We start from the raw sequence: 27,983 nt of genomic DNA, 5'->3' as shown, positions 1-27,983 counted from the left end.
CCCCCTAGTTTACCGCCGGGCAAAGGGCCGGCCGCCAAGCCTCTCGTGGGAGTTCGGCTGCGACCCCGACTCGCCGGGCGCCGGCCCCGGTGAGTGCTGGGTGGCGGCCCCTTGCCGCGGGGACGGACCGCGCGCGCGAGCCCTCCGGGGAGGTGAGGGTGGCGGTGCCCTACGTCCTGCGTCCTCTCCCGGCTGCGACATTGGAGGGATGGAGGGAAGGACCGGACCCGGGCCGAGCCCTGCACACCTTGGGGCGGGGACGGGGGTCTGCTTCATCCCAGCTCCGAACACACACGTGACAGACAGCTCCGGCTTGGAGGGGGTCCACCCTCTGGACTGGGGTGACGGCTGGAGCTGGGGGCGGGTGCAAATCCTCCTGGAAGGAGGATTTGACAACCCCCCCCCCCCGGGCCTGGGATTAACCAAGGCAGATGGCCGGGGCCCTGCACCCTGACACAGGCCGCCCTTGGCGGTGCAGGGGTGCCCACCTGCAGGGTGCAGAGGCCGGGATGAGAGCCAGGCCCGCCTAGAACACCTCCTTCCCGGGTGGGCTGGGCAGACCCTATTTACTTTGGGGGGAGGAATGGAGGTGCCATGGATGTCTTAGGTGTGTTCACAATGGCGTGCTTGCTTCCTTGTGCTTGCTTCCTTGTGCCAGGTCACATCTACTCCACTGCCCTGGGGGCACATTTTGGTCTCTGAAGGAAGGAATCAGTGGATACACTGATCCAAAAAAGCAGATGGTTTTGGGGGTGGCAAGTGGCTTTTTTTTTTTTAAGAGGAATGATGGAAAATTCAAGGCCATTTTGTTTTGTAAACGTTCGCAGTGAAAATAGAGGTTGCTTCTGAAGATTTCCCTTAGATCTTTCACTTTTACAAAACAAAGAAATCTCAGGGTTCCTGGAGTCATGAGAGACTTTGCAAGAGTCCTGTGACCCAGAACAGGTTGTGTGGTGAGGACACAGTCAGGAAGTGGTGTATGACCAGTTGGGGGGCGCATCCTGGCCCAGAAAGAAAAGGAGGTGTAACTGGCCAAGGATATTCACCCCATGTCACCTTTAACTGGAAAGGAGTTTATAAACACGCTCCCACACCCCATCCTCTGCCACAGAGTATTCTTCCATTAACTGCCCAGAGGGTCAATTATATCAGGAAGGAAATGACTGCTTAGTCATTTAGCTAAAGGAAAGCGTTTCAAATACAAGTAGCATCTCTGTTCTTGAAGCTCAGTCTGCAGACTGAACCTGACCTTCATACATTGAATTATTAGCTATTAGGTGGGCTTTTTACCCTTTTCTTTTTTTGTCGTATGAGGCTGGACTCAAGTGCACAGTACTTCTTTCTCAGCCTCCTGCATGCTGGAATTAGAGATGTGTGTCACTATCCCCAGCAAATGGAATTACATTGGTGTGTGTGTGTGTGTGTGTGTGTGTGTGTGTGTGTGTGTGTGTGTGTGTGTGTGTGTGTGTGTATGTGTGTGTGTGTATGTGTGTGTGTGGTGTGTGGAATTACATTGGTGTGTGTGTGTGTGTGTGTGTGGTGTGTGATGCTGAGGATGAAAACAGCCTGGTGCATGCTAGGCAAGTGCTCTCTACTTGTCTACATCCCTCATCATGTGAGTTACCTTTAAAGACTAATTTGTATTGCTCAAACCAATAACATCATAGAATCTGGGTACTGGTGGCTCACACCTGTAAACCTAGCTAGTCAGGAGGCTGAGATTTGAGGATCAACACTAGTCCAGGCAGGCAAGGCTGTGAAACTCTTAGCTCTACTTAACCACCAAAAAGTGTAAATAAAGAGAGTCAGGGAATGTGGCTTAGAGGTAGAGTGCTTGTCTAGCAAGCATGAAGTCCTGGGTTCGATTCCTCAGTACCACATAAACAGAAAAAGCTGGAAGTAGTACTGTGGCTCAAGTGGTAGAGTGCTAGCCTTGAGCAAAAGAAACTTAGGGACAGAGCCCAGACCCTGAGTTCAAGCCCCAGGTCTGGCAAAAATTAAACATTAAATTAAAAAAATATTTATAAAGTATGATTGGGTGGGGGGGAGGGGGGATGCTGGGAAGGGAGGTGAAGGGTAAACAAAGGAGGAGGCTGCAATGCTTGGTAAGAAATGTATACATTATCCTGCCCATGTAATTGTAACCCCTCTGTACAGTATGTTCTCAAATAAAATAAAATTAAATTAAAAAAAATTTATAAAGAAGCCAGAAGTGGAGCTGTGCCTTAAGTAATAGAGTGCTGGTTTTAAACAAAGAACTAGAGGATAGCTCCCAGGCCCTGAGTTGAAGCCCCCCGTACTGGCACACACACACACACACACACACACACCCTGAGTTGAAGCCACAGTACTGGCACACACATACATACACATACACACCCTGAGTTGAAGCCCCAGTACTGGCACATACGCACACGCACGCACGCACGCACGCACGCACGCACGCACATCAGAGTCTACCCATTTTGCCAAATTGAAAGAATTAGTTCATGAACATCCACAAACCTCCATTTGTTAATTATACCTGCACTTTGGTCACCTCTTACCTATCTGTCCATCAAGGCCACCTTGTTTTTTAATTAATTTTTTACTTGAGTTTGTGGGCAGGATTTTAGCACCTCAGGGTATCAGAAAATGCTGGAGGTAGGTGGAGATTATCCTCATTAAGTGTTAACTTGAATGCTTATTGTGTTCACTGAGAAGATGAAGAGACCTAAACCTCAGGCTGGCCAGGAAGATACTTGATTTCTTTAAAAGATGGGAAGCTGTACACCTTAATTGGAATTCCTTGAAAAGCTAAAAGTGGGAAGGCTATGCTTTGAGGCCAGTCCAGGCTGGCTGAAAAGTTAGTGAAACCCCATCACAACTAATATCTGGCTGTGGTGGCACATGTCTGTCATCCCAGCATTGGTGAGAAGTGTAAATAGGAGGGTTGCGATCCAAGCCTACCCAGGGCAAAAAGGGGGACCCGGTTTAAAAATAACCAGGGGGAAAAAAATAAAGAGGGCTGGAGGCATGGCTCAGCAATACAGCACCTGACTACTAAGCTTGAGACCTGGAGATCAAACCTCAGTGCGAGGTGGGGAGAGGTAGAAGAGGGGCAGGAGACACTTGTGCGGGGACATTAGAACATGTTGAGTTCTCACACACTGCACACCTTGAGGGCTCAGACACTCGTGTTCTGGCCAGCTCTGGGCATTCGATCACTGTAAAGGATCCAAAGGGACCCTGAAGCCTGGCTAGGGGTGCGGGGTAGGTAGAAGAGGAGTAGCGTGTACTGGCAGCAGGGGCAGGGTGTGGGCACTGTGATCCTGACCCAGGCCCCTGAGCACAAATAGTTTTCAAATGACTCAGGAAGGCTCCTGACCCGATTCTGCTGTATGTCTGGTGGGCATGGGTTCAGTAACATTTTTTGGGGGGATCAGTGGTTATATGGAGGCGCCTCCACCCCCAGACCTGCCCTGTAGTCAGCCTCCATCCTGGCATCTTGCTGTACTTCCTGTGGTGGGTGTCTTAGTTTCTCAGAACTTGGCTCTGTCCCAGCTCCGGCCTTTCTGTTCCCTGTCCCTGTCACTTCCTTTATGACCTGCATCCAGCTCCACTTAGCACATTTTGGTCATGGGGCTTGAACTCAGGGCTTGCGTGCTGTCCCTGAGCTCTTTTGCTCAACACTAGCACACTACCACTTTGAGCCATAGCGTCACTATCAGTTTTCTGGGGGTTAATTGGAGATAAGAGCCTCACTGATTTTCCTGCCTGGACTGGCTTTGAACCTTAATCCTCAGATCTCAGCCTTTTGAGTAGCTAAGATGACAGGCATGAACCACAGGCACCAAGCTTGTTGTTTGTGCGTTTTTGTGCTAGCACTGGGTCTTGAACTCAGAGCCAGGGCACTCTCCTTTGGCTTTTTTGCTCCAAGCTGGTAACTCTACCATTTAGGCACACCTCCACTTCTGGCTTTGTGGTGGTTCACTGGAGATCAGAGATTGATGAACTTTCAACTCTCAACCCTCAGATCTCAGCCTCCTGAGTGGCTAGCTGGGATTCCAGGCATGAGGCACTGGCAGCTGGCTTCCACTCATTTTGTTCCCGCGGAGCCTGTTTTACATGCTGCAGATGGGCACATTTGTAGACCAGCTACATCTCTAACCACCACTGTACTTCCTGTGCCTTCTGGAGCAGCCCATCCATCTGGGAAGCTGCAGGAACAGCAGCTTGGCCCAGCCTCCAGCCCCCCCCCCAAACAACCTAGGCTCCCAGTAACTATCCCAACAGACTGCCCTCCGACATTGCTTCTCTCCTGTCCCGAGGGTGGTGTTTTCTTTTTCTGATGGTACCAAGTTTGAACTGAGGGTCTTGGTCCATTGGCACTCTATCTTAACTGAGATCCCAGGGTGTACCACTGTGTCTGGCTTATTGGTAGAGATGTGATCTTCTAATTGTTTTCCTCTGGCCTGGCCTTAAGCTTCAATCTTCCCACTCTCTCTCTACCTCCTAAGTAACTGGGATTACAGGCTTAAGCCACCATGCCCAGCCTTCCAAGGGCAGTGTTTTCTAAGATTGAGAGCTACCTTGTCAGATCAGTCTGTTCCTTGTGACTCCCTGCTGTGCCCATTCGTCCCTGTGGGCTTGGTATCCTGGGTATGGCATGGTGGGAAGCATGCTTCCTCTACAAGTCACAATTTCAGGGGTTACCGTAGGGAATCGCAGCCATGGCGATCCCGGGATGGGGAGGACTGGCCCGCGATACAGCTTGGAGACTCTGCAGAACACAAAGAAAGAAACAGAAGAGATAAAGGAAGGGCGAGGGGAGTGAGGAAAGGAAGCTGGAATCACTCAGGGAGGGCAGGCAGGGGAACCTTTGTGTCCCTCAGTCCTTGTGGTCCCCTGGGGCTCAGCTGGGATGCCAGGTGCACCAGGGACCCCTTTGTCAAGCCAAGAAGAATGACAGAGACCAACCAGCCTGGCAGAGAGGTAAAGAAGCCAGGCACTGGTGGCTCAAAGCCAGCCAGGGCAGGAAAGTCAGTGAGACTCTCATCTCCAATAAACCACCAGAAAACCAGAAGTGGCGCTGTGCTCAAAGTGGTAGAGCACAAGCCTTGAGCAAAAGAGCTCCCAGGCCTGAGTTCAAGCCCCACGAGTTCCAAAAGAGAGGGGGGAAGAGGGAGAGGGAGAAAGAGAGAGAGAGGGAGAGAAAGAGAAGAAAGGAGAGGCAAAGGAAGAAGTTTCCCAGTGTCAGAAGCAGGCATGGCTTCTGCTCTTTGGTATGACCATTTGCTTCTCTCCCTGACCTCATCCGGCCCTCCATGAGACACATTACCATGGAAAATTCCCCTGTGACCCTGACGTCCCCATGCTGGGAGGCAGTACTTTGATATTCTTGTTTTTGTTATTGTCGTTTTTGAGACTGAGGCTCACTCTGGAGCCCAAGCCTCCAACTTGTGATCCTTCCACCTTGGCCCCCCCACCCACCCAAGCACCGGCATTGCAGGCATGCGCCACCACACCCGGCTGACACTCTCCTTCCCGTGTGTTTCCCTCCAGTGCTGCCGCCATGCCCGCCTCAGTGCTTTGGGCTGTGGACCTCTTTGGGAGGGTGTACACACTGTCCACGGCTGGCCAGTACTGGGAACTGTGCCGGGACTCCCAGCTGGAATTCAAGAGGGTCAGTGCGGCCACACAGTTCTGCTGGGGCATCGCCTGTGACAACCAGGTCTACCTGTATGTGTGCGCCAGCGATGTCCCCATCCGCCGCCGAGAGGAGGCCTACGAGAACCAGGTACTTAGCGTTCCGCTCCCTTCCAGGCAGGCCTCCCTGCCTCCTTCCCTACATTCACACCACCTTGCTCATGCTCAAGATCCATGGGATCTGGGTCATTTTTTTTTTTTTTTGGTCGGTCGTGGGGCTTGAACTCTGGGCTTGGGCACTGTCCCCGCATTCTTCAGCTCATCGAAAGCGCTCTACCCCTTGAGCCACAGCACCAATTCCAGTTTTCTAGTGGTTTATTGGAGATAAGAGTCTCACAGACTTTCCTGCCTGGGCTGACTTTGAACCACGATCCTCAGATTTCAGCCTCCTGAGTAGTTAGGATTACAGGCGTGAGCCACTGGTGCCCAGCTAGCATCTGGGTCTTTGCAGCCCTGGCTGGGTCATTGGCTGGGTTCCGATGGGGGGTGTGCTCTGGTAGATTTCGGGAGCCCAGGGGACCATGTCCTCCTCTGCCTGTCATGCTGGGACCGTGGGTGGGTGCTCTACTCGTTAGGGCCATGCTGATGCACTGGGTCTTTTTTCCCCCTTTTATTGCCAGTACTGGGATTTGAACTCAGGTCCTTGCACTTCCTAGGCAATCACTATCCATGGAACCCAAGGTCTTTTCCACTCCATTATTTTTCAGATAGAGTCCTCTCCCTTTTGCCTAAGATGAACCTTGGGCTGAGATTCTCTTATCTCTGTCTTCTGAGTGGCTCACATCATAAGAATCAATCAGCCAGGCACTGGTAGCTCACATCTGTAATCCTAGCTACTAAGGAGTCTGAGATCTGAGGATCACCATTCAAAGCCAGCCCAGACAGGAAAGTCCATGAGACTCTTACCTCCAATTAACCACCCAAAATCCGGAAGTGGTACTAGTGGTAGAGTGCTCACCTTGAGCTGAAGAGCTCAGGGACAGCACCCAGGCCCAGAATTCAAGCCCCATGACCAACAAAAATAAAAAAAAGAAAAGAAAAGAAAGAATGAATTACCATGCCCAGTTTGTAGGTTGAGGTAGAGCATTACTTCCCCTCCCGCACCCCCACACCCCCAGGCTGGCTTCAAACTATAATTCTTGTTCCTCTTATCTCCCAAGTAGCTGAGATTACAAGCCTGAGCCACCATGCTCAGCCTGATGCTCTAAGTTATTCCTGAAGTGCCATGGATGTCCTTGATCCCTGAATACCAGATAGACTTGCTGTTCCTCTGCTACCCTAGAGCTAGGCGAGAGGGGCCTGCTGGCCTCAGAGAGAGAGACCCTGTCCACCCGGGTCTCCTCCCAGCATGCCGGGGGCCTGAGACTTTCTCTGTGTCCCTGGCCTCAGCGCTGGAACCCCATGGGTGGCTTCTGCGACAAACTCCTGCCCAGTGACCGTTGGCCATGGAGCGACGTGAGTGGGCTCCAGCACCGGCCCCTGGACGGGGTGGCGCTGCTGTCACCCCACTGGGAGTGGGAATCAGACTGGTACGTGGATGAGAATTTTGGAGGGGAGCCCACCGAGAAAGGGGTAGGTGAACTTGGTGTCCACTGCGGCTGTGGGGGGGGCGGGGGGGGCCATGGCGCCCAGCTGTCCCCAGTTCCCGCAGTGGCTGACCTCTGCTTGCTGGGAGAGGGGGCCCCCCCCCACCCTGCCCCCTCCCCTCTGCCTGTCACCCCTCCCTCCCACTTGCCCACCTCCAGCCTCACCCAGCCCACTTGGCCTTGCAGGGCTGGACGTACGCCATGGACTTCCCTGCCACCTACACAAGAGACAAGAAGTGGAACTCGTGCGTGCGGAGGCGGAAGTGGATCCGGTACCGGAGATACAAATCCCGCGATATGTGGGCCAAGGTCCTTGCACGGAGCAGGGCACAGGGGTCAGGGCAGGGTGGACAGGGACAGAAGGGCACAGGGAGCCTCATCCCTGTGTGCACCGGGCACCATAACCTCCCCTGACAACCCCAGGGCATTGTGTGTCCCTCCACCTTGGCCGCTGACCACACACAGGGCCAGGTGGACAGTGATACGGGCTAGCTCAGAGCTTGACCTGCCCTGGGCCAGGCTCTCCTACGAGCCTCCAGTGCTGTTTCCATGGCGTCAGGATTGGAGGTCTGGGCCGGGTCCTGTGATCTTCAGAGACCACAGCCTTCAGCCCAGACTGAGAGTCCGGGTGTGGTCCTCGGTGGGAGCTGAGCCTTGGGGAGCCATAGAGGCCACTTGGGCCAACAGCCCAGGCATGGCTGCTGACAGACAGGCCACACAGGACCCCACGGCCCTGGCCGGCTGCCTCCGTGACATCAGGCGGCTGGGGGCTGAGCTGAGGATAAAAGGTTCTGGAAGGCTGGAGAGTAGGCGGGCAGGGATGGGGAAGGAGGGCTTGCAGGGTGGGCACCCCAGCTCACCGGGTCATGACAGCCACTACTTCTCACCGTTTCCTCCAGATTCCCTCGAAGGATGACCCTGAGGCACTGCCTGACCCCTTCAATGACCTCTCCGTGGGGGGCTGGGAGATTACAGAAGAGCCCGTGGGCCGCCTGTCCGTGTGGGCTGTGTCTCTGCAGGGAAAGGTAAGGCCATGCTAGCCCTGGGCCCTGGGGCCCTGGGATTGTCCCTAGAGCTGGCTGAAGGTTACTAAGCTCCCACAATTCCCCTCTGTGAGCCTCACTTCCCAGAAGACTCTGCCACTGTCTCACGTCTCAGTTCTAATACTGCTGTGTCCTTGGACAGATCCTGGGCTCTTCCAGCTCTCTGGGGGTCCCTGTCATTGTTTATGAGTGGGTGCTAGTGGGGAGGGGCAGGTGGATGGGTGAGGAAAGTTAATGAACTAAGGAAAGGACTAAATCCACCCCAGTGGAGCAGCCACACGATGGGCCGGGCACAGGGGCTCCGATCGATAGCTTGGCGTGGTTAGCCAGTAACATCGTGCACTGACCATGAGGCTCTACTGGCTTTGGGATGGCTGAAGGATGGAGAGGAGGGGTCTGGCAGGGTGGGAGATGTGGCTTGGGAAAGAGATCCCCATCTAAAAAGAGGGGACCACAGAGGAGCCAGCGCCTGCCTACCAGATGACCCGATACTAAGGGAGGGGTGTGTGTGTGTGTGTGTGTGTGTGTGTGTGTGTGTGTGTGTGTGTGTGTGTGTGTGTGTGTGTGTGTGTGTGTGTGTGTGTGTGTGTGTGTGTGTGTGTGTGTGTGTGTGTGTGTGTGTGTGTTGTTCCTGAGCTTTTGTGCTCAAGGCTGGTGCCTTACACTCACTTGAACCACAACTCCACTTCTGCCTTTGGTGGTTCATTGGTGATTAAGAGTCTCATGGACTTTCCTACCCAAGCTAGCTTTGAACCATGATCCCTCCGATCTCAGCCTCCTGAGTAGGCAGGATTACAGATGTGAGCCACCAGTGCCCTGCAGGAGTCAACTCATCTTAAATAGTCAGGTTAAGGACTAAAGAAGTGGCGGTGGCATTTGTGGGGACATTGAACACCACAGGTGTCCTGAGAGCTCCAGGCCACTAGGGGGAGTGGAGCACCGGAGGCTGAGTGGCAGGCAGTCCCCGCAAGCAGCCGTGCAGAATGGGTCTCTCCCCTTGGACCACCGAAATCCAAGGCTTGCATATTGCATGAGGATGGGAGGGGAGGTCACTGGCTCTGCCACTGAGGGAAAATTGGGGGAGGTCAGGGTGCACGTGTGGGTGCTGCTGGGACCCCAACTTGTGGCCCATAAGGGGCCAGGTGGGCTGACGCACTGGCGCTTGCCCCCTTTCTTGCCTCCCCAGGTGTGGTACAGAGAGGATGTCAGTCACCCGAACCCCGAAGGCTCCTCGTGGTCCCTGGTTGACACCCCCGGGGAGGTGGTGCAGATCAGCTGTGGACCCCACGACCTCTTGTGGGCCACACTCTGGGAGGGGCAGGCCCTGGTGCGGGAAGGAATCAACAGGAATAACCCCAGAGGTGCGTCGCCCCGTGCTGCGGGGCCTGCGGGGGTGGGGGGGTCCACCAGCATTTTGGCTGATGAAGGTCATCTGGGGTTGCTTTTCTTGGGGGGTAGGAAGTTCCTGGACCATCGTGGAACCTCCAGGATCTGAAAACGGGATTATGCACGTCTCTGTGGGCGTCAGCGTGGTCTGGGCCATCACCAAGGACCGGAAAGTAAGATGGAGGACTGAGGACCACCAGGGTCCCAACGTCACTAGGGATCTTTCTGCTTGAAAAGGTCCCCTAAACCCATTAGAATAAATGTGACATCGCTGGGCACTGGTGGCTCTCACCTGTCATGCTAGCTACTCAGGAGGCTGAGATCTGAGGACTGCGATTCAAAGCCAGCCTGGGCTTTCATTGCCAATGAACCACCCAAAAAGCCAGAAGTGGAGCTCAAGTGGTAGAGGGCTAGCTTTGAGTACAAAAGCTCAGGGACAGAGCCAGTGCCCAGTTCAAGCCCCAGGACTGGCACAAAAAAGGGAGGGGGGGAGCTGGGAAGATTGCTCAGTGGTAGAGCACTTGCTTGTCTTGCAAGCATGAGGCCCTGGGTTCGATTCCTCAGCATTACATAAGCAGAAAAACCCAGAAGTGGCACTGTGGCTCAAAGTGGTAAAGTGTTGGCCTTGAGCTGAAGAGCTCAGGGACAACATCGAGGCCCAGAGTTCAGGCCTCACAACCAACAACAACAAAAAAGAATCTAAGCTGGACACCAGTGGCTCACGCCTGTAATCCTAGCTACTCAGGAGGCTGAGATCTGAGGATCGCAGTTCAAAGGCAACCTGGGTAGGAAAGTCCATGAGACTCTTAATCACCAATGAACCACCAAAGGCAGAAGTGGAGTAGAGTGCTCACCTTGAGCTGAAGAGCTGAGGGACTGCCCAGGCCCAGAGTTCAAGCCCCATGACTGACAAAAAAAAACCAGAAAAGAGGCTGGGGGCATGGCTTTAAGTGGTAGAGTGCCTGACAAGCCGAGGGCTCTGAATTCAAACTCTAATATTGCCAAAAAACAAAACAAAATCCTAAATATTCTCAGCAAGGCTATCCTCTTAAACAGAGGAAATAATGAACCAAAGTTCAACATATTCATTCATTCTTGCCGAGTCCTTTCACCTCAGTTACCAGGCATGGTGGCTCACACCTGTAATACCAGCACTCAGAAAACAGAGGCAGGAGAATCATGAGTTTAAGTCCATTGTGGGCTCCATAGTGAGATCCTGTCAATAACAACAACAACAACAAATAAGGGTCTCTACGACCCTCCAGAGAGGCGTTTATTTTCGACTTTTCCAGGTCTGGTTTCGCAGAGGAGTCAACTCGCATAATCCCTGTGGCACCAGCTGGATCGAGATGGTGGGAGAAATGACGATGGTGAATGTGGGGCTGAATGACCAGGTATGCCTGGGGGTCCCCACGCGCCCCATGCAGTGCCCCTTGTCCCTTGTCACTGCCCAGCCTTCGCAGGCACCCAGGGTCCTTGCCATTTGTCCTAGGGCCGTGCCCCTCAGGGCTAATGTGGACAAGGCAGGGCCACTCCCCTAAGCTTGACTCTGGCCACAGCCTCTCCTGCGCATTTTCCATGTGGCTTTGACAGTGTGCCCTTCTCATGGGTAATGAGCCTGTAAAGTCAAAGGAGACAAGTACCCATGGCTCACGCCTGTAATTCCAGCTACTCAAGACACTAAGATCTGAGGATCTGGATCCAAAGCCAGCCTGGGGCAGGAGAGTTTGTGAGACTATCTCCAATGAACCAGCAAAAAGCCAGAAGTGGAGCTATGGCTCAAGTGGTAGAGCTCCAGCCTTGAGCAGAAAAGCTCAGGAACAGCACCCAGGTCCTGAGTTCAAGCCCCAGATTGGCAGCAAAAATAACAATAACCCTTCATGGAGCAGCCCTGGGACTCAGTTTCCCATCAGAATCCACAGGGAAGAGAATCACACAAGTAGACTTGCATCTCAACATGCTCCAGGAGGCCCAGGCTCCCTAATTAGGGGAGCCAGGATCTGGACCCTTCTGGGCTTGCAGGGAGCAGCCCCCACTCCTGCAGGGAGACCCACAGGGGACTTGCTGCGCAGCAACACGGGCATACACCCCCACACATACCCACAGGCCCTCCTGTTCCCCTAGAAAGGGCTAAGAGCCTCAGGCCGGTGCCTCTGTTCCATCCAGGTATGGGGTATCGGCTGTGAAGACCGCGCTGTGTACTTCCGGCAGGGCGTTACCCCCAGCGAGCTCAGCGGGAAGACATGGAAAGCCATCGTCGCGGGCCGCGAGAGTGACCGCTCACACTCGGGCAGCTCATCCAGCCTCCTTAGGTGACCCAGGGACCATAGGGCGTAGAGGAGGGGGCGGGGCAGGCCCCAGGGCCGCAGTGATGAATGTACAGAGTCATGTGCTAAACACGTGGCGTGTGTTTTCAAATGCTCGTACCCGTCACCCCAGCTCCTCAGGCATCTTAGATGGGGAGCATCACCCTTCAGAGACAGCCCGGGTAGGAAAGTCTATGAGACTCCCATCTTCAAAATAATCAGTCAAATGCTCAACTGGAGGCCTGGCTCAAATGGTAGAGCGCCACAGGAAAATCAAATGAGTCAACTTGGTGTCATGTATATTTTACCCCAATTAAATGAAAAAAATAGCCAACAACTCAAGTCCAGATCTCCACTCACTGCCCTATGGCTCTGATTGGCCAGGGCCCAGCCCGTGCCCCCCCCCCCCCGGGCCCACAGGTGTCCCTGTGTGAGGAGGAGAGGTGAGGAGTCAGCCTTGCAATGTACATCCCCAAGAGAAACGACACCTGCGCTGTTCTGTCCGCAGCGCCGGCTGCTTCTTTGGGGACGAGGTGAGGGGCAGCAGCGAGTCAGCCCCAAGTGACAATGACACCTCGGAAGTGGAGAGACGGGATCCCAAGCAGCTGCTCCCTGAAGAGTCTCTGGACGGTTCCAGCAACCCAACGGGAAGCTCAGCCTCCGACACTGGCGCTGGCAGGACCCCCGAGTGTGCCGGGGAGCACTCCGGTCCCACAGAGGACAGAGGGGACACTGCTGCAGCCCTGGGTCCCTGTGAACACCCAGGCCCAGCCTCCCCGCCTGCCCAGTTGCCCTGGACCAGTATTGACCTGAAGGAGCCCAAGAAGGCAGCCGGCCACGAGGCTGCCAGCTGTCCCGAGGCCGCGGGGCTCAGCTCCCAGGGGCTCTGCCCGCTGGGCACGGAAGAGCCCTACGGGGCTGATGACCACCCACTGTGGGCCTGGGTGTCCGGAGGCAGCTGCGCCGTGGACACGGGCTCCACGCTCAAGTGGTTCATGGTCCAGTCAGGTAAGGGGGGCCGGGGCAGCAGGGCTGGTGTCCCAGCGGGAGCCCCTGGGGGATGTGGGAGGCCACTAGGCACCCCAGTAGGAGCCCCTGGGGGTGGGGAGGTCCCAGGCCTTCAGGTAGGAGCACAGTCAACAGTCCTAAGCAGGCCCTGGGGCCCGCTGGGATAGTTGCTGCACAGTGTCCCCTCCCTTGTCCCCCAGTGGAGGAGGGTGGGGGGGATGAGGGAGGGAGAGCTCAAAGGCCTTTGTGCAATGATGGGAACCTTCTAGCAAGAAAAGGCAGGAGGAAAGCCAGCCCTAGGTTCTCCGGCCAGCTGTGGGCAGGATGGCGCCTAGCCCTGAGGCCTAGCCTCCCGCAGGCCTGTCCCCCTCGGCGCAGGCGCTGTCCCTGTCCATCACACCTGCGCAGACAGCCGCCTGGAGGAAGCAGATCTTCCAGCAGCTCACGGAGAGGACGCGGCGGGAGCTGGAGAACTTCCGGCACTATGAGCAGGCCGTGGAACAGGTGCGCACGGCCCCACATGGCACGAGGGGGGGGGGGTCTGGGGATGGGTGCACCCGGGACCTGGGACTGTGTCCCGCATGGGATGCCAGCCCCACTGCCCGATGCCTGTGCCGCAGTCAGTGTGGGTGAAGACGGGCGCGCTGCAGTGGTGGTGTGACTGGAAACCCCACAAGTGGGTGGACGTCCGCGTGGCCCTGGAGCAGTTCACAGGCCACGATGGGGCCCGGGACAGCATCCTCTTCATCTACTACATGCTACACGAGGAGAAGAAGGTACCAGCAGCTGCGTGGCCACCAGGGGCAGTGTCTGCAGAGTGCACAGGGCCAGGGGCACCAGGGCTGGGGATGGCGTGCCCCTTTGCCTCCAGGGGCCACCCAGAGCTACTTGTAGGCCCTGGCTTTTCATTGTTTTCTGTGCCAGTGTTGACCTTGAACTTCAGGCTCTCTGACTCACCTTTAGCCCTTTAAGAATTTTTATCTTGAGACAAGGTCTCACTATGAACCCAGGCTGGCGTGGAACTCAACCATCCTCCCACCTCAGCCTCTTGAGTAGCTAGGATTACAGGCATGCGCCACCCTTCCCAGCTCCCTAACCTTTTGGCCTGTGCTGGCCACAAACCATCATCCAAAGTCATTTCCCTGCTCCTCGGCAGACGTGTGGCTCCAGGAGGTGAAGTGGCTTACCGCTTAGCGTGTGCCAGGCAGTCAGTGCCAAAAATCTTGAAGATGTCACCAAGGTGATTGTTCCCAAAGTACAACTTTGGTACTGGCACCTGCTTGGCCCTTGGGGGCCCAAGGCTGAGCTCTAAAATGAAGGGAGTCTCGCGCTGTGGCTATCTTGTCCAGGGTGACCACCTGGACATGGAGTACCCCATCTCCCCACAGTACCTCCACGTGTTCCTCAATGAGGTCACAGCACTGGTCCCCGTCCTCAATGAGGCCAAACACTCCTTCGCCCTGTACACCCCGGAGAGGACCCGGCAGCGGTGGCCCGTGCGCCTGGCTGCAGCCACCGAGCAGGACATGAATGACTGGGTGAGTGAGCAGCGCCCAGGGCAGGGGATGAGGGGCAACCAGGTCTTGGCCTGGCCAGTGGTAACCATCCCTTTCCATGCCAGCTCGCCCTGCTCAGCCTGTCCTGCAGTGAGAGCCGGAGAGTGCACGGCCGTCTGTCCCCACAGGCCATCTGGTCCATCACCTGCAAAGGGGACATCTTTGTGAGCGAGCCCAGTCCTGATCTGGAGGCCCAAGAGCACCCACTGCCTTGTGACCAAATGTACGTGGTTATGCCCTGGGGCTGGCACATGCCTTCTCCCCCTCCACACACCCCCCAGCGCCCAGAGCACCAGGCTCCAGGAGAAGGGGCCCTGCAGGGGTGGACACAGGCTGCTTCTCTCTGACCATCTGCTGCCCAGTCCCTGGCTCCATGTTTCCAGATCTCTTCAAGGCCAGCCACAGGGAGGGGTGGGGTCAGAGAAGCCATGTCCCTCTCCATAGCCCCTGCCCCCGACTGGGGTGCCTGAGGCAGAGAGAAGAGTCGAGGCAAGGTTTCAGGGTGGTTAAGGGATGGGCAGTCCTTGGTAGAGGCTATGTCTAGCCTGAAACCATGGGAGGGAGGGAGGGGCCACTGCAAGCAGATCCCCAGGGTGGAGAGAATGGACGGGGACCCAGCCCCTGACAAGGAAGACCAGGAAACCAACCACAGCCCAGTGCACTCTGCGCCCCCTGGTGGCAGAAACGGGCATGGCCTGGTGGACATTGTCAGCACACAGCCGCTGGTGACGCTGTTGCTCAGGCAGAGGGTTGGGTGACACATCTCTGCTCTCTGCCATGTGCCACCCCACTCCCCCGTGGGAGGGGCTGTGTGGAGCACATGGTTGACCTCCACCCTATGGTTGGAGGCTGGCTCTCAAGCACCCCCCTGGCCCAGGGTGGAGCTGCATCCCACCCTTCGGGGTGGGCAAGTAGGTGCTCAGTTTGGTAGCATGCCTTGTGTCCATGAGACCACACAGGAGATGTATGTGTGTGTGCTGGTCTTGGGGCTTGAACTCAGGGCCTGGGCACTGTCTCTTGAGTTTTTTTTTTTTTTTGCTCAAGTTTGCTGCTCTACCACTTGAGCCACAGCTCTTCTTCCAGCTTGTTGGTGGCTCATTGGAAATAAGAATTTCATAGACTTTCCTGCCCAGGCTGGCTTTGAACTGAGATCCTCAGATCTCAGCCTCCTGAGTAGCTGACAGGCGTGAGCCACCAGCATCTGGTGAAGGAGACTGTGGGGAGGTTAGCAGTTTGGACTGAGATGTCTTTCTTGCTTCTTGCTGTGTCCCTCCCCCCTCCCCCCCCCCCCCCAGGTTCTGGCGGCAAGTGGGAGGCCATCTGCGCGTAGTGGAGGCCAGCAGCCATGGCGTGGTATGGGGTATCGGCTACGATCACACGGCCTGGGTGTACACAGGCGGCTACGGTGGCGGCTGCTTCCAAGGTGTGGGCACCTGAGCACCACAGTTGGCAAGGCCAGCTTCCTTCCTTCCCTCCTCTAATCCCCAGCTGGCTTCCCTGCCCACCACTGGGCCACTGCCCCATGACTGGCACTTGCTGTGCAGCTGGCTGGTGGGTGACCTTTACTCTACCAGCCTCCACAGCAGAAAAAGTTCCAAGACCAACCCAGGAGCCAGCAAGCCAGTAGAGCCCAGGGCTCCGAAGGTTCTAGAAAGCCAGTTGCCAGGCCTCCAGAGGGTGCAGCCCCTCATTCATAGATGAAGCCTCCAGGTGCCTTGGGATAGCCCTATTCTCTCAGTCCTCTCTCATTTGTGGGTTGCTTTCTGGAGGGCAGGTGCCTGCCCCCCCCCAAGTTCTGGGAGGCAGAGGGGGATGAGGAGAGGTAGACTTAACTCAGCAACTCTAGAGGTACCCCTGCTGGGCCTGTTTCCCGACAATTAGCTTAACTGACTGCTTAGGAGATGATTTGAAGCCAACCTGGTCAAAAGTTAGCCCAACCCTACCTCATCAACAAGTTTGTTGTGGTGGTGCATGCCTTTAATCCCCGCTGCTCAGGTGGAGATAGGATGATCTAGGCCCAAGGCTGACTTGCACAAAAGCAGGAAACTCTGAAAAATGAAAATGAAAGCAGACGGGCTGGGTTAGAACCCTGGCCTAGCAAGCACTAGATCTGGAGTCCATCTCAGCAGCCTGCGCTGCAGGCCTGCCTCTGTCTAGACTGTGTGGGCCTAGGTGCTGCAGAGGGAATGCAGAGTTCCAGGCAGAGCCAGCCAGGCCTCCATCCTGGCAGCCTCCTCTCCCCACAGGCCTGGCCAGCAGCAGCAGCAACATCTACACGCAGTCCGACGTGAAGAGCGTGTGCATCTACGAGAACCAGCGCTGGAACCCCGTCACCGGCTACACCAGCAGGTTAGGGCGTCCCGGCCCAGGCCACCACTGCCACCATGCTAAAAAGTGGACAGTGACATCCAGCAGCTGGCGTCAGAGCCACAGTGTGGACCACTGGATCTCAGTGCTTATGGAGGGTTCTGTGCCCCCACTCTCTTTGACAGTGCTGGGATTTGAACTCAGGGCCTCTTTCTTGCTAAGAAGGTACTCTACAACTTACGCCAGTCCTCCAGCCTGGAAGGGTTTACACTTGAGTTTAAAAAATTCATTAGAGCCGGGCGCTGGTGGCTCACGCCTGTAATCCTAGCTACTCAGGAGGCTGAGATCTGAGGATCGCGGTTCAAAGCCAGCCTGGGCAGGAAAAGCCATGAAACTTTTATCTCTAATAAACCACCAGAAAACCAGAAGTGTCACTGTGGCTCAAGTGGTAGAGAGCTAGCCTTGACTGAAGAGCTCAGGGATAGTGCCCAGACCCAGAGTTCAAGCCCCACAACCAGGAAAAAAAAAACACCAAAAACAACTTTGCCAAGTCCAGCCCATATCTTCCTCCTCCTCCTCACCCACACCAGATCCCGATTTCTAATACAATGTTGTTGTTACTTGGATTACGGGGGCGGGGGGGGGGGGGCAGGCACGTAGTGGTATATGGGTGGGTGCTAGTTTGTGGCTGACTCTTGTTTCTTTTCTTTTTTCCTGGTGGGCCCTATGCACACTAGGTAACCCTGTGGGGACTTCAGCTGTCCAAAGAGATGTGGTCCAATTGGGACTTGAAGGGATTTTTATCTCTATATAAAATGAGAGACAGAAATCCCCCTGAGAAGCCAGGTGCCCGTGGCTCACACCTGTAATCCTAGCTGTTCAGAAGGCTGAGATATGAGGATCATGGTTCAAAGCCAGCCTTAGGCAGGAAAGTCTGTGAGACTCTTATCTCCAATAAGCCACTAGAAAACCAGAAATGGTAGCTCAAGCAGTAGAGCGCTCGCCTTGAGCTGAAGAGCTCAGGGATAGTGCCCAAGCCCAGAGTTCAAGCCCCACGATCAGCAAAAAAAAAAAAAAAAAAAAATACTCTTGAGAAACTTGTCTTTTTTTGGGGGGGAGGGGGGTTATAGGGCTTGAGCTCAGGGCCTGGGCATTGTCCCTGAGCTCTTTTTGCTCATGGCAAACACTCTACCACTTTGAGTCAAAGCGCCACTTCCAGTTTCTGGTGGTTTATTGGAGAGTAATGTTTCACAGACTTTTCTGTAAGGACAGGTTTTGAACCACAATCTTCAGATCTCAGCCTTCTGAGTAGCTATGATTTCAGGCATGAGCCACCAGCACCCAGCCCTCCTGAGAAACTTTTTTTTTTAAATTTTTGTCCATCCTGGGACAGTGCCACTTGTGGCCTTTTCTGAGTAGTTTATTGGAGATCAGTATCTCAGGGTCTTTTCTGCCTGGGCTGTTTTTCGAACTGCGATCCTCAGAGCTTAGCCTCTGAGTATCTAGGATTACATGCACAAGCCACCAGTGCGTGGCTTCCTTTTTCTTTTCCTTTGGCCAGTGTTGGGACTTGAACTCGGGGCCTTGAGCTTGCTCAGCCCTGCTGAGATGGGGTGCAAGCCTGCTCCCCAGGGTTGTAGCATCCCACAGCTGTCGTCCCACCACAGGGGTCTGCCCACCGACCGGCCCATGTGGAGCGATGCGTCGGGGCTTCAGGAGTGCACAAAGGCCGGCACGAAGCCCCCATCCCTGCAGTGGACCTGGGTGAGCCTGCTACCCCGCCTGGGCGGGAGGGGGGGGTCCTGCCCACCTCCCCTCCTCATGTTGCTGGCTGGACTGTGGGTTTCGGGAGGGAGTCCTGGTCTCATTGCTCCCCCATAGGTCTCTGACTGGTTTGTGGACTTCAGCACCCCGGGTGGCACTGACCAGGAAGGATGGCAGTATGCCAGTGACTTTCCCGCGTAAGTGTCCCCTCCTAGGAGCTCAGGGCCCAGGCCTATGTGACACACAAAAGGTATCAGGGCCCTGGTCATCTTTGGAGGACCTGGGGGTTTAGGCCAGGCCTTGAGTGACAGGTGGTGAGGACAGGAGGATGTGGGGGGGGGGGAGGCAGGTGCCATTTTGGGAGGCTTGGGGAGGCCTAGCCCGGTATGGTGACAGGCAGTCGGTTGCACTGGGGTGGGCTGTGTGGCCCCTTACAGGAGTCATGGCCACTTGGAAGATTAACCAGAAAAGCCTGAGCCAGGCCCCAAGTGGGTACCTTGGGGTGACGCCCACAAGGAGGAGGGGCAGCCACCGATGCTGGGCTTTTTGAGGTCGCCTTCAGGCTGCAACCAGGCCTCTGCACTCACCTTCCAGCCCTCAGCGGGGCTCATGGCTCTTGTTCCCCAGAAGAGCCCTGTGGGGGGGCGCAGAGCCCCCCCCCCCCCAGCCTCACCCCACCTGGTCCCAGGAGCGCCAAGCTGCAGGCCTGGCAGCCACCCTGGAGGGACATCCACGTCCTGGGCCACCATAGCTGCTCCTCTGACCCCGGGCCCCACCCCACAGCTCTGCCCGGTCACAGCTGGGAAAAGAATGGGTGCAGTGTCCATCGCTTTCCAGAAACTTCCACGAAGTGGTCTTGATTTCGCCACCTCTTCCTCTTGCAGCTCGTACCACGGCTACAAAACCATGAAGGACTTTGTCAGGAGAAGGTGCTGGGCCAGGTGAGGGGCCCAAGGGTGGCAGTTGGGGGGTCAGGCCATGGCATCCCCTGGCTGTCAGGAAGCCCCTCCCCCCAGGGGTGGGGAGGGGCCTGGGGCCTGCAAGCTAGCCTCTGACCTCAGTCCCCAGGAAGGAAGGCAAGGAGGGGAGGAAAGCGGAGTCAAGGTAAATGTCAGCCCAGGAAATGCCCGCGGGCTCCGGTGCTCTGGTTTCTGCAGTTTGTTCTCTAGAACAAATAAAAACTGTCCCTGGCAGGTTCTGGGCAGGTAGGAGGAGGTCCGGCTGGCCTGGGGGAGGGACCTCATTGTCCCCCCTCCCTCCCTGGGTGCCTGGCAGCACTGGCTCCTGGGGCTGGCGGTCACACTTAGATTCTGAGCCTTTCGCTGTCTTTTTCCCTGCACAGAAAATGCAAACTGGTGACCAGCGGGCCCTGGCTGGAGGTGGCCCCCATCGCGCTCGGAGACGTGTCCATCATCCCAGCATGCCCTGAGACGGAGGGGCAGGGACACAGCATTGCCCTGTGGGCTGTCAGTGACAAGGGCGACGTGCTGTGTCGCCTGGGTGTGTCCGAGCTCAATCCTGCGGTGAGCGCTGCTCGCCGCTCGCCACTTCTGCCTTGAAGCCTGGTCATGCTCAGCTGTCCCCCAAGGCCTGCTTGGGTCCCTGAGGATTAAGGCACCCCATGTGGCCTAAAAGGATCACTGGGTCCCCCAGGGTGGCTGGCATTGGGAATGGGGTTGGCACTGCTGCTGCCCTTTCTTTTTGTCGGTCATGGGTCTTGAACTCAGGGCCTGGGCGCTGTCCCTAAGCTCTTTTGCTCAAGGCTAGCACTCTACCACTGGAGCCACAGGACCACTTCTGGTTTTCTGGTGGTTCATTGGAGATAAGAGTCTCGTGGACTTTCCTGCCTGAGCTGGTTTTGAACTGAGATCCTTAGATCTCAGCCTCCTGGGTAGCTGGGATTACAGGCATGAGCCACCAGCGCTGGGCTCAAGCTACCCTTTCTTGGGAACTGGGGCAGGGGTAGTGGAGGGACAGGCAGGCCTAGGCGGCATGGTGCCCTTGGTAAGGTGCACATGGTTACTTTCCCAGGGGTTCAGCCATGGGCGGGGATCAGACCACACACAGGGCTGAGTCAGGCCGGGCTGAGTCAGGCCAGGCCTGGTCTACATGATCCAGGGCCGCCCCCTGGCATCCTGTACCTCAGTGTCATCCCCCCAGCCTTGTGCTGTGACAGGGTTCAGCAACCCCCCCCCCATCTCCTCCAGGGCTCCTCCTGGCTGCACGTGGGCACCGACCAGCCCTTCGCCTCTGTGTCCATTGGAGCCTGCTACCAAGTGTGGGCTGTGGCCAGGGATGGCTCTGCCTTCTACCGCGGCTCTGTGTCCCCCTCCCAGCCGGCTGGTGAGTGCTGCCCCCAAATCCACAAGGCCTCCAAGCTGTGAGAGGTCGTCTGGAGGGGCGTGTCTGGGAAGCCAGTGGGCAGCCCCCCCTCGCAGGCCACTTCCTGTCACTGGGCCTCACTGGGATGTCCCCGTCAGGCCCTGTGCTGGCTTGTTTTTTTTTTCAGGGTGTTTAGACTGGGCTCCTGGCTGCCCCTCAATGAGTATGTAGGTAGCTGGTGCCCCCCTTAACAGTGGGTTTAAAGGCTAACCACCAAGGCCAGCCCTCCACTGTACACTGGGCCCACTGCACCTGTCAGAACCCACCATGGCCCCCCAGAGGCGGTGGTGAGGCTGTGTGTGAGAGAATGTTGGGGCTCGCATTGGCTGTGTGTGTGTGTGTGTGTGTGTGTGTATGCGCGCGCGTGCGTGCATGAGTGCGTGTGTGCCGGTCCTTGGACTTGAACTCAAGGCCTGGGTGCTGTCCCTTTGAATTGTCACTCAGGGCTAGCACTCAACCACCTAAGCCACTTCTGGCTTTTTATTGGAGATGAGTCTCATGGACTTTCCTGCCTGGGCTGGCCTTGAGCCATGATCCTCAAATCTCAGCCTCCTGAGTAGCTGGGATGACAGGCATGAGTCACCAGTGCCTGGTAGCCCAGAGTGCCTGGTGGCTTTTTGTGGCCCCGGTCACATGCTTACATGGCCACAGTGAGCATTGGCGCAGGCCCCCGCGGTCCCGCAGCCTCCTTAGCCAGCTGTCCTGTCACAGGTGACTGCTGGTACCACATCCCGTCCCCTCCCAAGCAGAGGCTGATGCAGGTGTCCGTCGGCCACACATCTGTGTATGCCCTGGATGAGAACGGCAAGTCATGTCCACTGCTGCATAGTGGGGCTCCCTGGACACCCCAGTGTGATGGCCAGCAGGCCACACAGAGGCTGGGGGGGGGGGGTCTAACCTCCCTGCTGGGACTCTATCGAATGGCTCCTGCACTGGCCTAGGCCAAGGTGGAGTGGGAAATTCCAAGAGCCCAGCCTCCTCCAGCGACCCAGGGTGGGGGACCCAGCCCTGCCTGTGCCCAGGGGACAGGTTCTTGTCCCACCTGTCAACTGAGCACACAGCATCAGTGCGGGGGGGGGGGGGTGACGCATCTTGGCAGGGCCTGCACAGGGAGCATCTTCTAGAAGATTCCATGCAGGTGTGAAATGCAGGACCCTGGGCAGCACAGAGCTACGTAGCCTCAGGGCTCTGGTCCCTTGCCGTGGGGCACAGATAAGGAGATGGGTTGGAAAGACAGGAGTGGGGCTTGAAGTTGGAGTGTTTCTTCCAGATCCGGCTCTCTTGGTATTTGTTTAAAGCATTCTTTGTCCTCAGTTTCCACCCACGTGGAGGAGGGCGCGGCGGGCCAGCCCCGTGCCCCACAATGGCACGATTATGAAGCTCAAGGGAAGCCCAGCCCGGAGAGGCGCAGGGTTGGCTGCGGCCCAGGCTCTCCAAGTGGGGGCAGCCAGAGCCCAGGGATGTGGGGGGCAGAGGGGGAACTGCATTGAACTCTCAGCTTCCCGGACGCCACCCCATGCCAGGGTGGACCCTGACTGCCCTGTGTCTCTCGTAGGAAATCTGTGGTTCCGTGGGGGGATCACGCCCAGCTACCCGCAGGGCTCCAGCTGGGAGCACGTATCCAACAACGTGCGCCGCGTGTCCGTGGGGCCCCTGGACCAGGTGGGGCGCCGGGGGGGGGGAATGCTAGTACTTGCGGGGGGGGGCATGGGCACTCTTCCCGGGGGGCTCCAGCTGGCCTGTGTTCTAGGTCTGGGTCATCGCTAACAAAGTCCAGGGGAGCCACGGACTGAGCCGGGGGACGGTGTGTCATCGCACAGGGGTACAACCCCACGAGCCCAAGGGGCAGGGCTGGGACTATGGTATCGGGGTGAGTGGCCATGGGAGGGCAGGGCGGAGGGGCTGGGAGGAGGCCTGCGTAGGTCCCTGGGCCGCTGGTGACCGGGCTTTCCCTTCAGGGAGGATGGAGTCACATCTCCGTTCGGGCCAACACCACCAGGGCCTCCAGCAGCTGGTCCCGGGAGCGCGAGGCCCAGGGCCCCGTCCGGTGCTGAGGCTACAGCGGGGCCTGGAGGCCAGGATGACAGTGGGTTTCGAAGGAGCACGGCCTGTGGCAGGGAGTCACCGCCCTGGTGACTCCAGGAGTAGGCCTGACCATGGCCACCGCAGCGGCGCTGGCCGGAAGGAAGCTGGTGGGGCGCCCTTCACATGCCCCCCCCCATCGATGGCAGATGCTGTGGCTGGAGGCATGGGGGAGATGGTCACTAACGGGGTGCCTCGCTTCCAGCCTCTGCCACTGTCCCCTCTTCTCTGCCTTTCCCACACCAGGCCTAGAACCTGGAAACCAGAGCCCCTAAGGAAATTGCACCTGAGCCCGTGGCTGTGAATCTATGGAGGGGTCTTGTGTGGCAGGGTGGCCAAGTAGCCTTTGTGGGATCCAGTGGTGTCTTTGGGGGGGGCCCTGCAGTCAGCTGAGTGAGGAGCAGATTTGTGCCTGCTGGGCAGGGAGTTCACAGAGACCCAAGCTGCCCAGAACCCCTGTGTGGAGTACAGGGTACCCCTCCCCTTTCTGGGGGGGAGGGGGGCGAGAACCCTCCAGGCCAGACAGGAACAAGCCTAAGCTAGTGGCCCATCGCTCCCGTGGCTTTTGTGCTGGGGGGGGGGAAGGGGGAGTGCAGTCTTAGGTTTATTTCCTGCATGTGGGCATTGCCCAGGAAGGAGCCAGAGCTGTACCCCAGAATGAGCAGACTCGTCCCCCTCTGGCTCTTGGGGGGGCTGGTCCCTAGGAAGCGAGGCCGAGGCTCCTCAGGCCCGTCCCTGAGGCATTGGTGTTTCTGGAGGTGGCACAGGTGTGCGTGAGCGCAGGGGCCCTGTGGGCGGCCCCGTGTGTTCACCCACAAGCTGTAGCAGCTGGCTTCCTGCTGTCCCATGAGGCTCCCCAGCTGGCAGAGCCTTCAGCATGGCGCCCTGGGGCTCCCCAACCTCTCTGGGGGGGGGAGGGGGGTGTGAGTTTCCTTGCACTGCACAGTGCCAGCTGTTGACTTTCTCAGTGTCACTGAGCTGTCTCCACTCCAAGGATGCTTTATGAATAAAAGTTCACCAGTGGCATTGGCCAGGGAGTCTTTATTGATCCAGTTCCTGCGGCAAAGGAACAGTTGCTCTAAAAGCGTCCATTTTCCTTTTAGGACACAGCATCAATCTCATTAGAACTTGGAAGGTTCCATGGGGGGTGGGGGTGGGGAGAGGCAAGCCAGGTATTGGTGGCTCCACCTGTCATCCTAGCTACTCAGAGATCTGAGGATCGCGGTTCAAAGCCAGCCCAGGCAGGAAAGTCCATGAGACTCTTATCTCCATTAAATCACCAGAAAACTGGAAGTGAAGCTGTGGCTCAAAGTGGTAGAGCACTCACCTTGAGCAAAAGAACTCAGTGTTCAGGCCCTGAGTTCAAGTCCCATGACCGATATGTGCCGCGCCCTGCCCTCCCCCCCAAGAAAGAGGCAAATTTGGGTCATTTAAGAAAGTCATCACACTGACAATGGGGGAGGGGGAATTTCTCAGAAGGTCAAGTTCTGGTTTGCTGGAATTGGGGAGTTGGCCCTCAAGGACCGTGGTGGACCCATGGCCAGTAGGTGACCCAGACCTCACCAGTGGGCAGCTCCACGGGACTCAAGAAAACTCAGCCCCTCAGCCCTTCAGGATTCCTGTAGGATAGGAGTCCAGGACAGGGATGAAGGGGACTCAGCCACCCTGGCCAGTCACAGGCCTGTCTTCAAGGCCCCGGAATAGGGGCCTCTGAGGGTCCTTCATGATGGGCCACAGGGCCCATGCGGAGGAGGAGGACTGGACCCTCCTCTTGGTGCCTAAGGGCACAAGGGTCAGCTGGGGCCACAAGGAGCAAGCCTTGAGACAGGGCAAGAGACCCTGAGCAGTCCTGGATTATGGCCAGCTGTTGCGCAATGTGGGACCCCTCCACTCATCCCTCCCTGTCCCCAGTGCTTCTGGGCTCAGGATGCCACCATATTCCACAAGTTTAGGGTCAAACAGCTTGGAACAACTGCTAGATTGGCGGCTCCCTGATTTTCCACCTGAGCTCTGGTTGTCCTGAGCTCAGTCTTGGCTCCCAGGGACCCTCCATACTGGCCACCACGGTGAGGCCCCCACCTGAGCCATGACAAAGGACATCTGCACAACTGGGACAGATCAGGTCTCTGGGACTGGCAAGAAGGGCATACAAGCCCCAATAAGAGAGAGAGACTAAAGCCAAGCACAGTGCCTCATGCTTGTAATCCCAGCTATGTGTGAGTGAGGTGTAGGTATGAGTATCGCAGTATTAAACCAGCTCTGGGCAGAGAACACAAAATGCTTTTAGAAAAAGTAAAGCAAAAGATAAGGGCTGGAGATGTGGTTCAAATGGTCGAGCAACTGTCTAGCAAGCATGAGCCCTGAGTTCAAGACCTAGTACCCCTAAAAACAAGGGGAAAAAATTTGGGGATCATTGGGCTGACGCCTGCTTTCTAGATAACCAAGGTGGCCAAGGCCTGCCCTGCAGGCTGCCACCTGCCACCCTGCTAGTTAGCTGCGACCTCCCCCTCTCCCCCAGCCTGCAGCCGCCTTCAGTGGCTAGTGCCATGCCTCCTCCAGACTTAGGGAAGGTAAAGCTGCAAATTGGGGGCTGGAGAGGAGAACTCTGCACTGACAACTATTTTCCTGGCTTAGCTAGGCCCTCACCCCAAACACCTCAGGAAGGGACCGGCCCCTGGGAACTCTGGGACAGCTCCGGGCCGAACAGCAGGCGCAGGGAGATGCCAGCAAGCATTGACAGCAAAGTGGCTGAGTCCAGCAGAGCCAGTGGGACAGGAAGGACCCGCCAGAAGGAAGCTGGGTCCAAGGCGGTGGGGCTTGCCAAGCCCCTGGCTCCCTGGCATTTGGAGCAGCACCAGGTGGGGGAGTTCAGTTCCTGCCAATCCCAGGTTCCACCTGCCAGGAAGTGCCCAAGGCCTCCAACTCAAACAGGGCCAAGAACAGTCCCATCAGACCGCCCTGTGCCAAGGCTCCTCACGTCTGAGCCTCGCCAGGGTGGGAGCCTGTGCCAGGCCAGGGACAAATCCAACCCTCTTCTTGCATGGGGAGGGACACTTCACTTTGTTTGCAGTCCCATCTCCAGGGTGCTCCTATGCCAGGGCATGCAGGCCCTCTGTGGCCAGGTACACTGCCAACCTTCTCTCTAACACACCCACTGTGGGGGGGGGGTGTGCCTGGCCACCCCCAGCTATCTTTTGGAAAGAACCTCAGGTTATCTAATTGGGGTTAGCTTTGCCCTGCTCACTTCAAGCCTTAGTTTACCCCAGACGAGAAAGCTGATCCCAGGGCTATGATGCGGGCCTCACCACAACAGGAAATTCACAAATAATCTTCCCTTGTGTCCCATTGTCAGCCCAAGTGGAGAGAATTTAGTTAGGCAGGCGAGGGTCTCTTCCACCTGTCCAGGCTTCATGCAGTGACAACAGGGCCTGGTATTTGCTCCAGAGTTGAGTTCAGGGCCTTGAGCTGCCCTCACCACATTCCTGGCCTGGCCCCTGGGTGGCCAGGAGAAGGTCTTCCAGGCTGCGTGGTCAGGGTAAATGGCACTCCCGGGGCCACAGCCTGGAGGAGTGGGGGGCGAGGGCTGGGGTGGACAGGGCAAGCCATCCTTGCCACCCTCCCACGGGGCCTGGCGCTAACTGCCCTCTCTGAAGCTGTGGATCTGCGTGGAGTATCGCTGCAGATGGCCCTGCGGCTGTGCCTCAGTGTCTCCGAGCGCGCCCCCAGTGGCCTGCTGATAGTGTTGGTAAAGTTTCGGGCCGGATGCCGGGTCGGGCAGGCAGCCGCTAGACATGGTGAGGATGGTGGCGGTCAGCGATTTGATATAGTTCTTGGCCAGCGTGAGCGTCTCGATCTTGGAGAGCTTCTTGTCAGCCCGCACGTGCGGGATGACCTCACGCAGGGCCTGGAAGGCATTGTTGAGCTTGTGCATCCGCTGGCGCTCCCGCTCATTGCTCTCCAGCCGCCGCTGGATGCTGTTGTCACGCCGGCCACCTGGTCCTTGTCGCCGCCGCCCTGCCACCTCGGCCCGTGCCCCTGCTGCCTTGGCCGCCCTGTTCCTCAGACCCTTGGTCAGCTCTGGCCCTGAGCCTGCCTGAGACCTCTCAGGAGTCCTCTCTTCAGGGGTGGCCTCTGTGTCCTGCAGCGGTGCCCGGCGCCGCGGGGGCCGGTTCTTGGTCTTCATGGTTCTGGAATGGTTGTCCCAAGAGGTGAGTGGCCCTTAGAAACAAGGCCAGAACACAAGTCACTCTGTGGTCAGCCAGTAGGGACAGTGACAGTACAGTGGCTGTCCCACCGGTGGCTTGGAGGATGTAGTGGGCTCAGTGGCCCCTGAGAGTGCATTGCTTGGTGCTTGTTGGCCCCAGTTGATTTAGGAATGCCTCACACCTGCTTGATCTCACAGGACCCCCCCCCCCACTCCCCTTGCTCCCCAGCTCTCTCTCACTGGGGAGGGGGAGCCTCACACTGACTGACCCCTTGTTCCCAGGTCCTCCACTGCCTTTGACATTTTACTTGGTTAGACTGTCCAGTGTTGGATCCCAACCAACCCTGTGCGTCTGCCCCCAGCACATGGGGTGGCACACTCCCTGCCCAGCCCAGCTGGATGCCACACAAGGGGACAGGACTGAGACCTGAGCCTCTGAGCAGCTGTCGCCCCGGCCACAGCCCCCAGTCCCACCACGTGGAGGGCACCTGCCTGCAGGGAGTGGGGGGCTCTCTCTGTGGCCACCACCTGGGTTTGCCCCAGTCCCCACCCAGCCCTGCCTCTGGTCCCCTCCCTGCCGCCCCTCTTGAGCCCCCCCCTCCCTCCCTCAGTCCCTGGTTACCTGGGGATCCGCGGCTGCACGCGCAGAGCCTGCCCACGGGGGACAAGGA

General features: G+C 57.2%; 2 protein-coding genes across 4 annotated transcripts; one reads left to right on the top strand and one right to left on the bottom strand.

Annotated features, from left to right (window-relative positions):
* Positions 1–24,128, top strand: Tecpr1 (tectonin beta-propeller repeat containing 1). 3 transcript variants are annotated; one of them, XM_070033536.1, is made up of 25 exons: positions 1–89; positions 5,545–5,779; positions 7,078–7,260; positions 7,461–7,583; positions 8,174–8,299; positions 9,504–9,678; positions 9,776–9,876; positions 10,996–11,097; positions 11,870–12,015; positions 12,518–13,017; positions 13,376–13,521; positions 13,638–13,793; positions 14,406–14,555; positions 14,639–14,796; positions 15,869–15,996; positions 16,820–16,922; positions 18,548–18,644; positions 18,762–18,841; positions 19,529–19,585; positions 19,987–20,167; positions 20,852–20,987; positions 21,738–21,830; positions 22,582–22,688; positions 22,777–22,896; positions 22,985–24,128. In XM_070033536.1, exons 2-25 carry the CDS (start codon positions 5,555–5,557, stop codon positions 23,078–23,080), a joined length of 3,489 nt encoding a protein of 1,162 aa, XP_069889637.1. In that variant the 5' UTR covers positions 1–89; positions 5,545–5,554; the 3' UTR covers positions 23,081–24,128. The 3 variants fall into 3 exon arrangements, with proteins under 3 accessions (XP_069889637.1, XP_069889638.1, XP_069889639.1); XM_070033538.1 differs by lacking the exon at positions 1–89 and having other exon boundaries at positions 5,689–5,779; positions 7,078–7,217; XM_070033537.1 differs by lacking the exons at positions 9,504–9,678; positions 9,776–9,876.
* Position 24,129: 1 nt separating this feature from the next.
* Bhlha15 (basic helix-loop-helix family member a15) lies at positions 24,130–27,983 on the bottom strand. Its single transcript, XM_070033539.1, has 2 exons — positions 27,935–27,983; positions 24,130–27,326 (listed from the first exon to the last, which is right to left on the bottom strand). The coding sequence occupies exon 2, from the start codon at positions 27,289–27,291 to the stop codon at positions 26,743–26,745; it is 549 nt and encodes a 182-aa protein (XP_069889640.1). The 5' UTR covers positions 27,292–27,326; positions 27,935–27,983; the 3' UTR covers positions 24,130–26,742.

The sequence above is a fragment of the Dipodomys merriami genome, unplaced genomic scaffold (assembly GCF_024711535.1).
Source record: "Dipodomys merriami isolate MVZ:Mamm:240054 unplaced genomic scaffold, mDipMer1.0.p SCAF_22, whole genome shotgun sequence".
NCBI classification, from domain to species: domain Eukaryota; kingdom Metazoa; phylum Chordata; class Mammalia; order Rodentia; family Heteromyidae; genus Dipodomys; species Dipodomys merriami.
The sequence above is the reverse complement of the archived record's forward strand: the minus strand, read 5'-3'. Positions and strand labels throughout refer to the sequence as shown.

Excerpts from the sequence above, each read along its gene's own strand:
- Tecpr1 (XM_070033536.1), top strand. The coding sequence starts at position 5,555 with ATGCCCGCCTCAGTGCTTTGGGCTGTGGACCTCTTTGGGAGGGTGTAC. Across the intron at positions 7,261-7,460 it reads GGGAGCCCACCGAGAAAGGG|GGCTGGACGTACGCCATGGA; the intron begins GTAGGTGAACTT and ends TTGGCCTTGCAG. Across the intron at positions 13,018-13,375 it reads GTGGTTCATGGTCCAGTCAG|GCCTGTCCCCCTCGGCGCAG; the intron begins GTAAGGGGGGCC and ends AGCCTCCCGCAG.
- Bhlha15 (XM_070033539.1), bottom strand. The coding sequence starts at position 27,291 with ATGAAGACCAAGAACCGGCCCCCGCGGCGCCGGGCACCGCTGCAGGAC.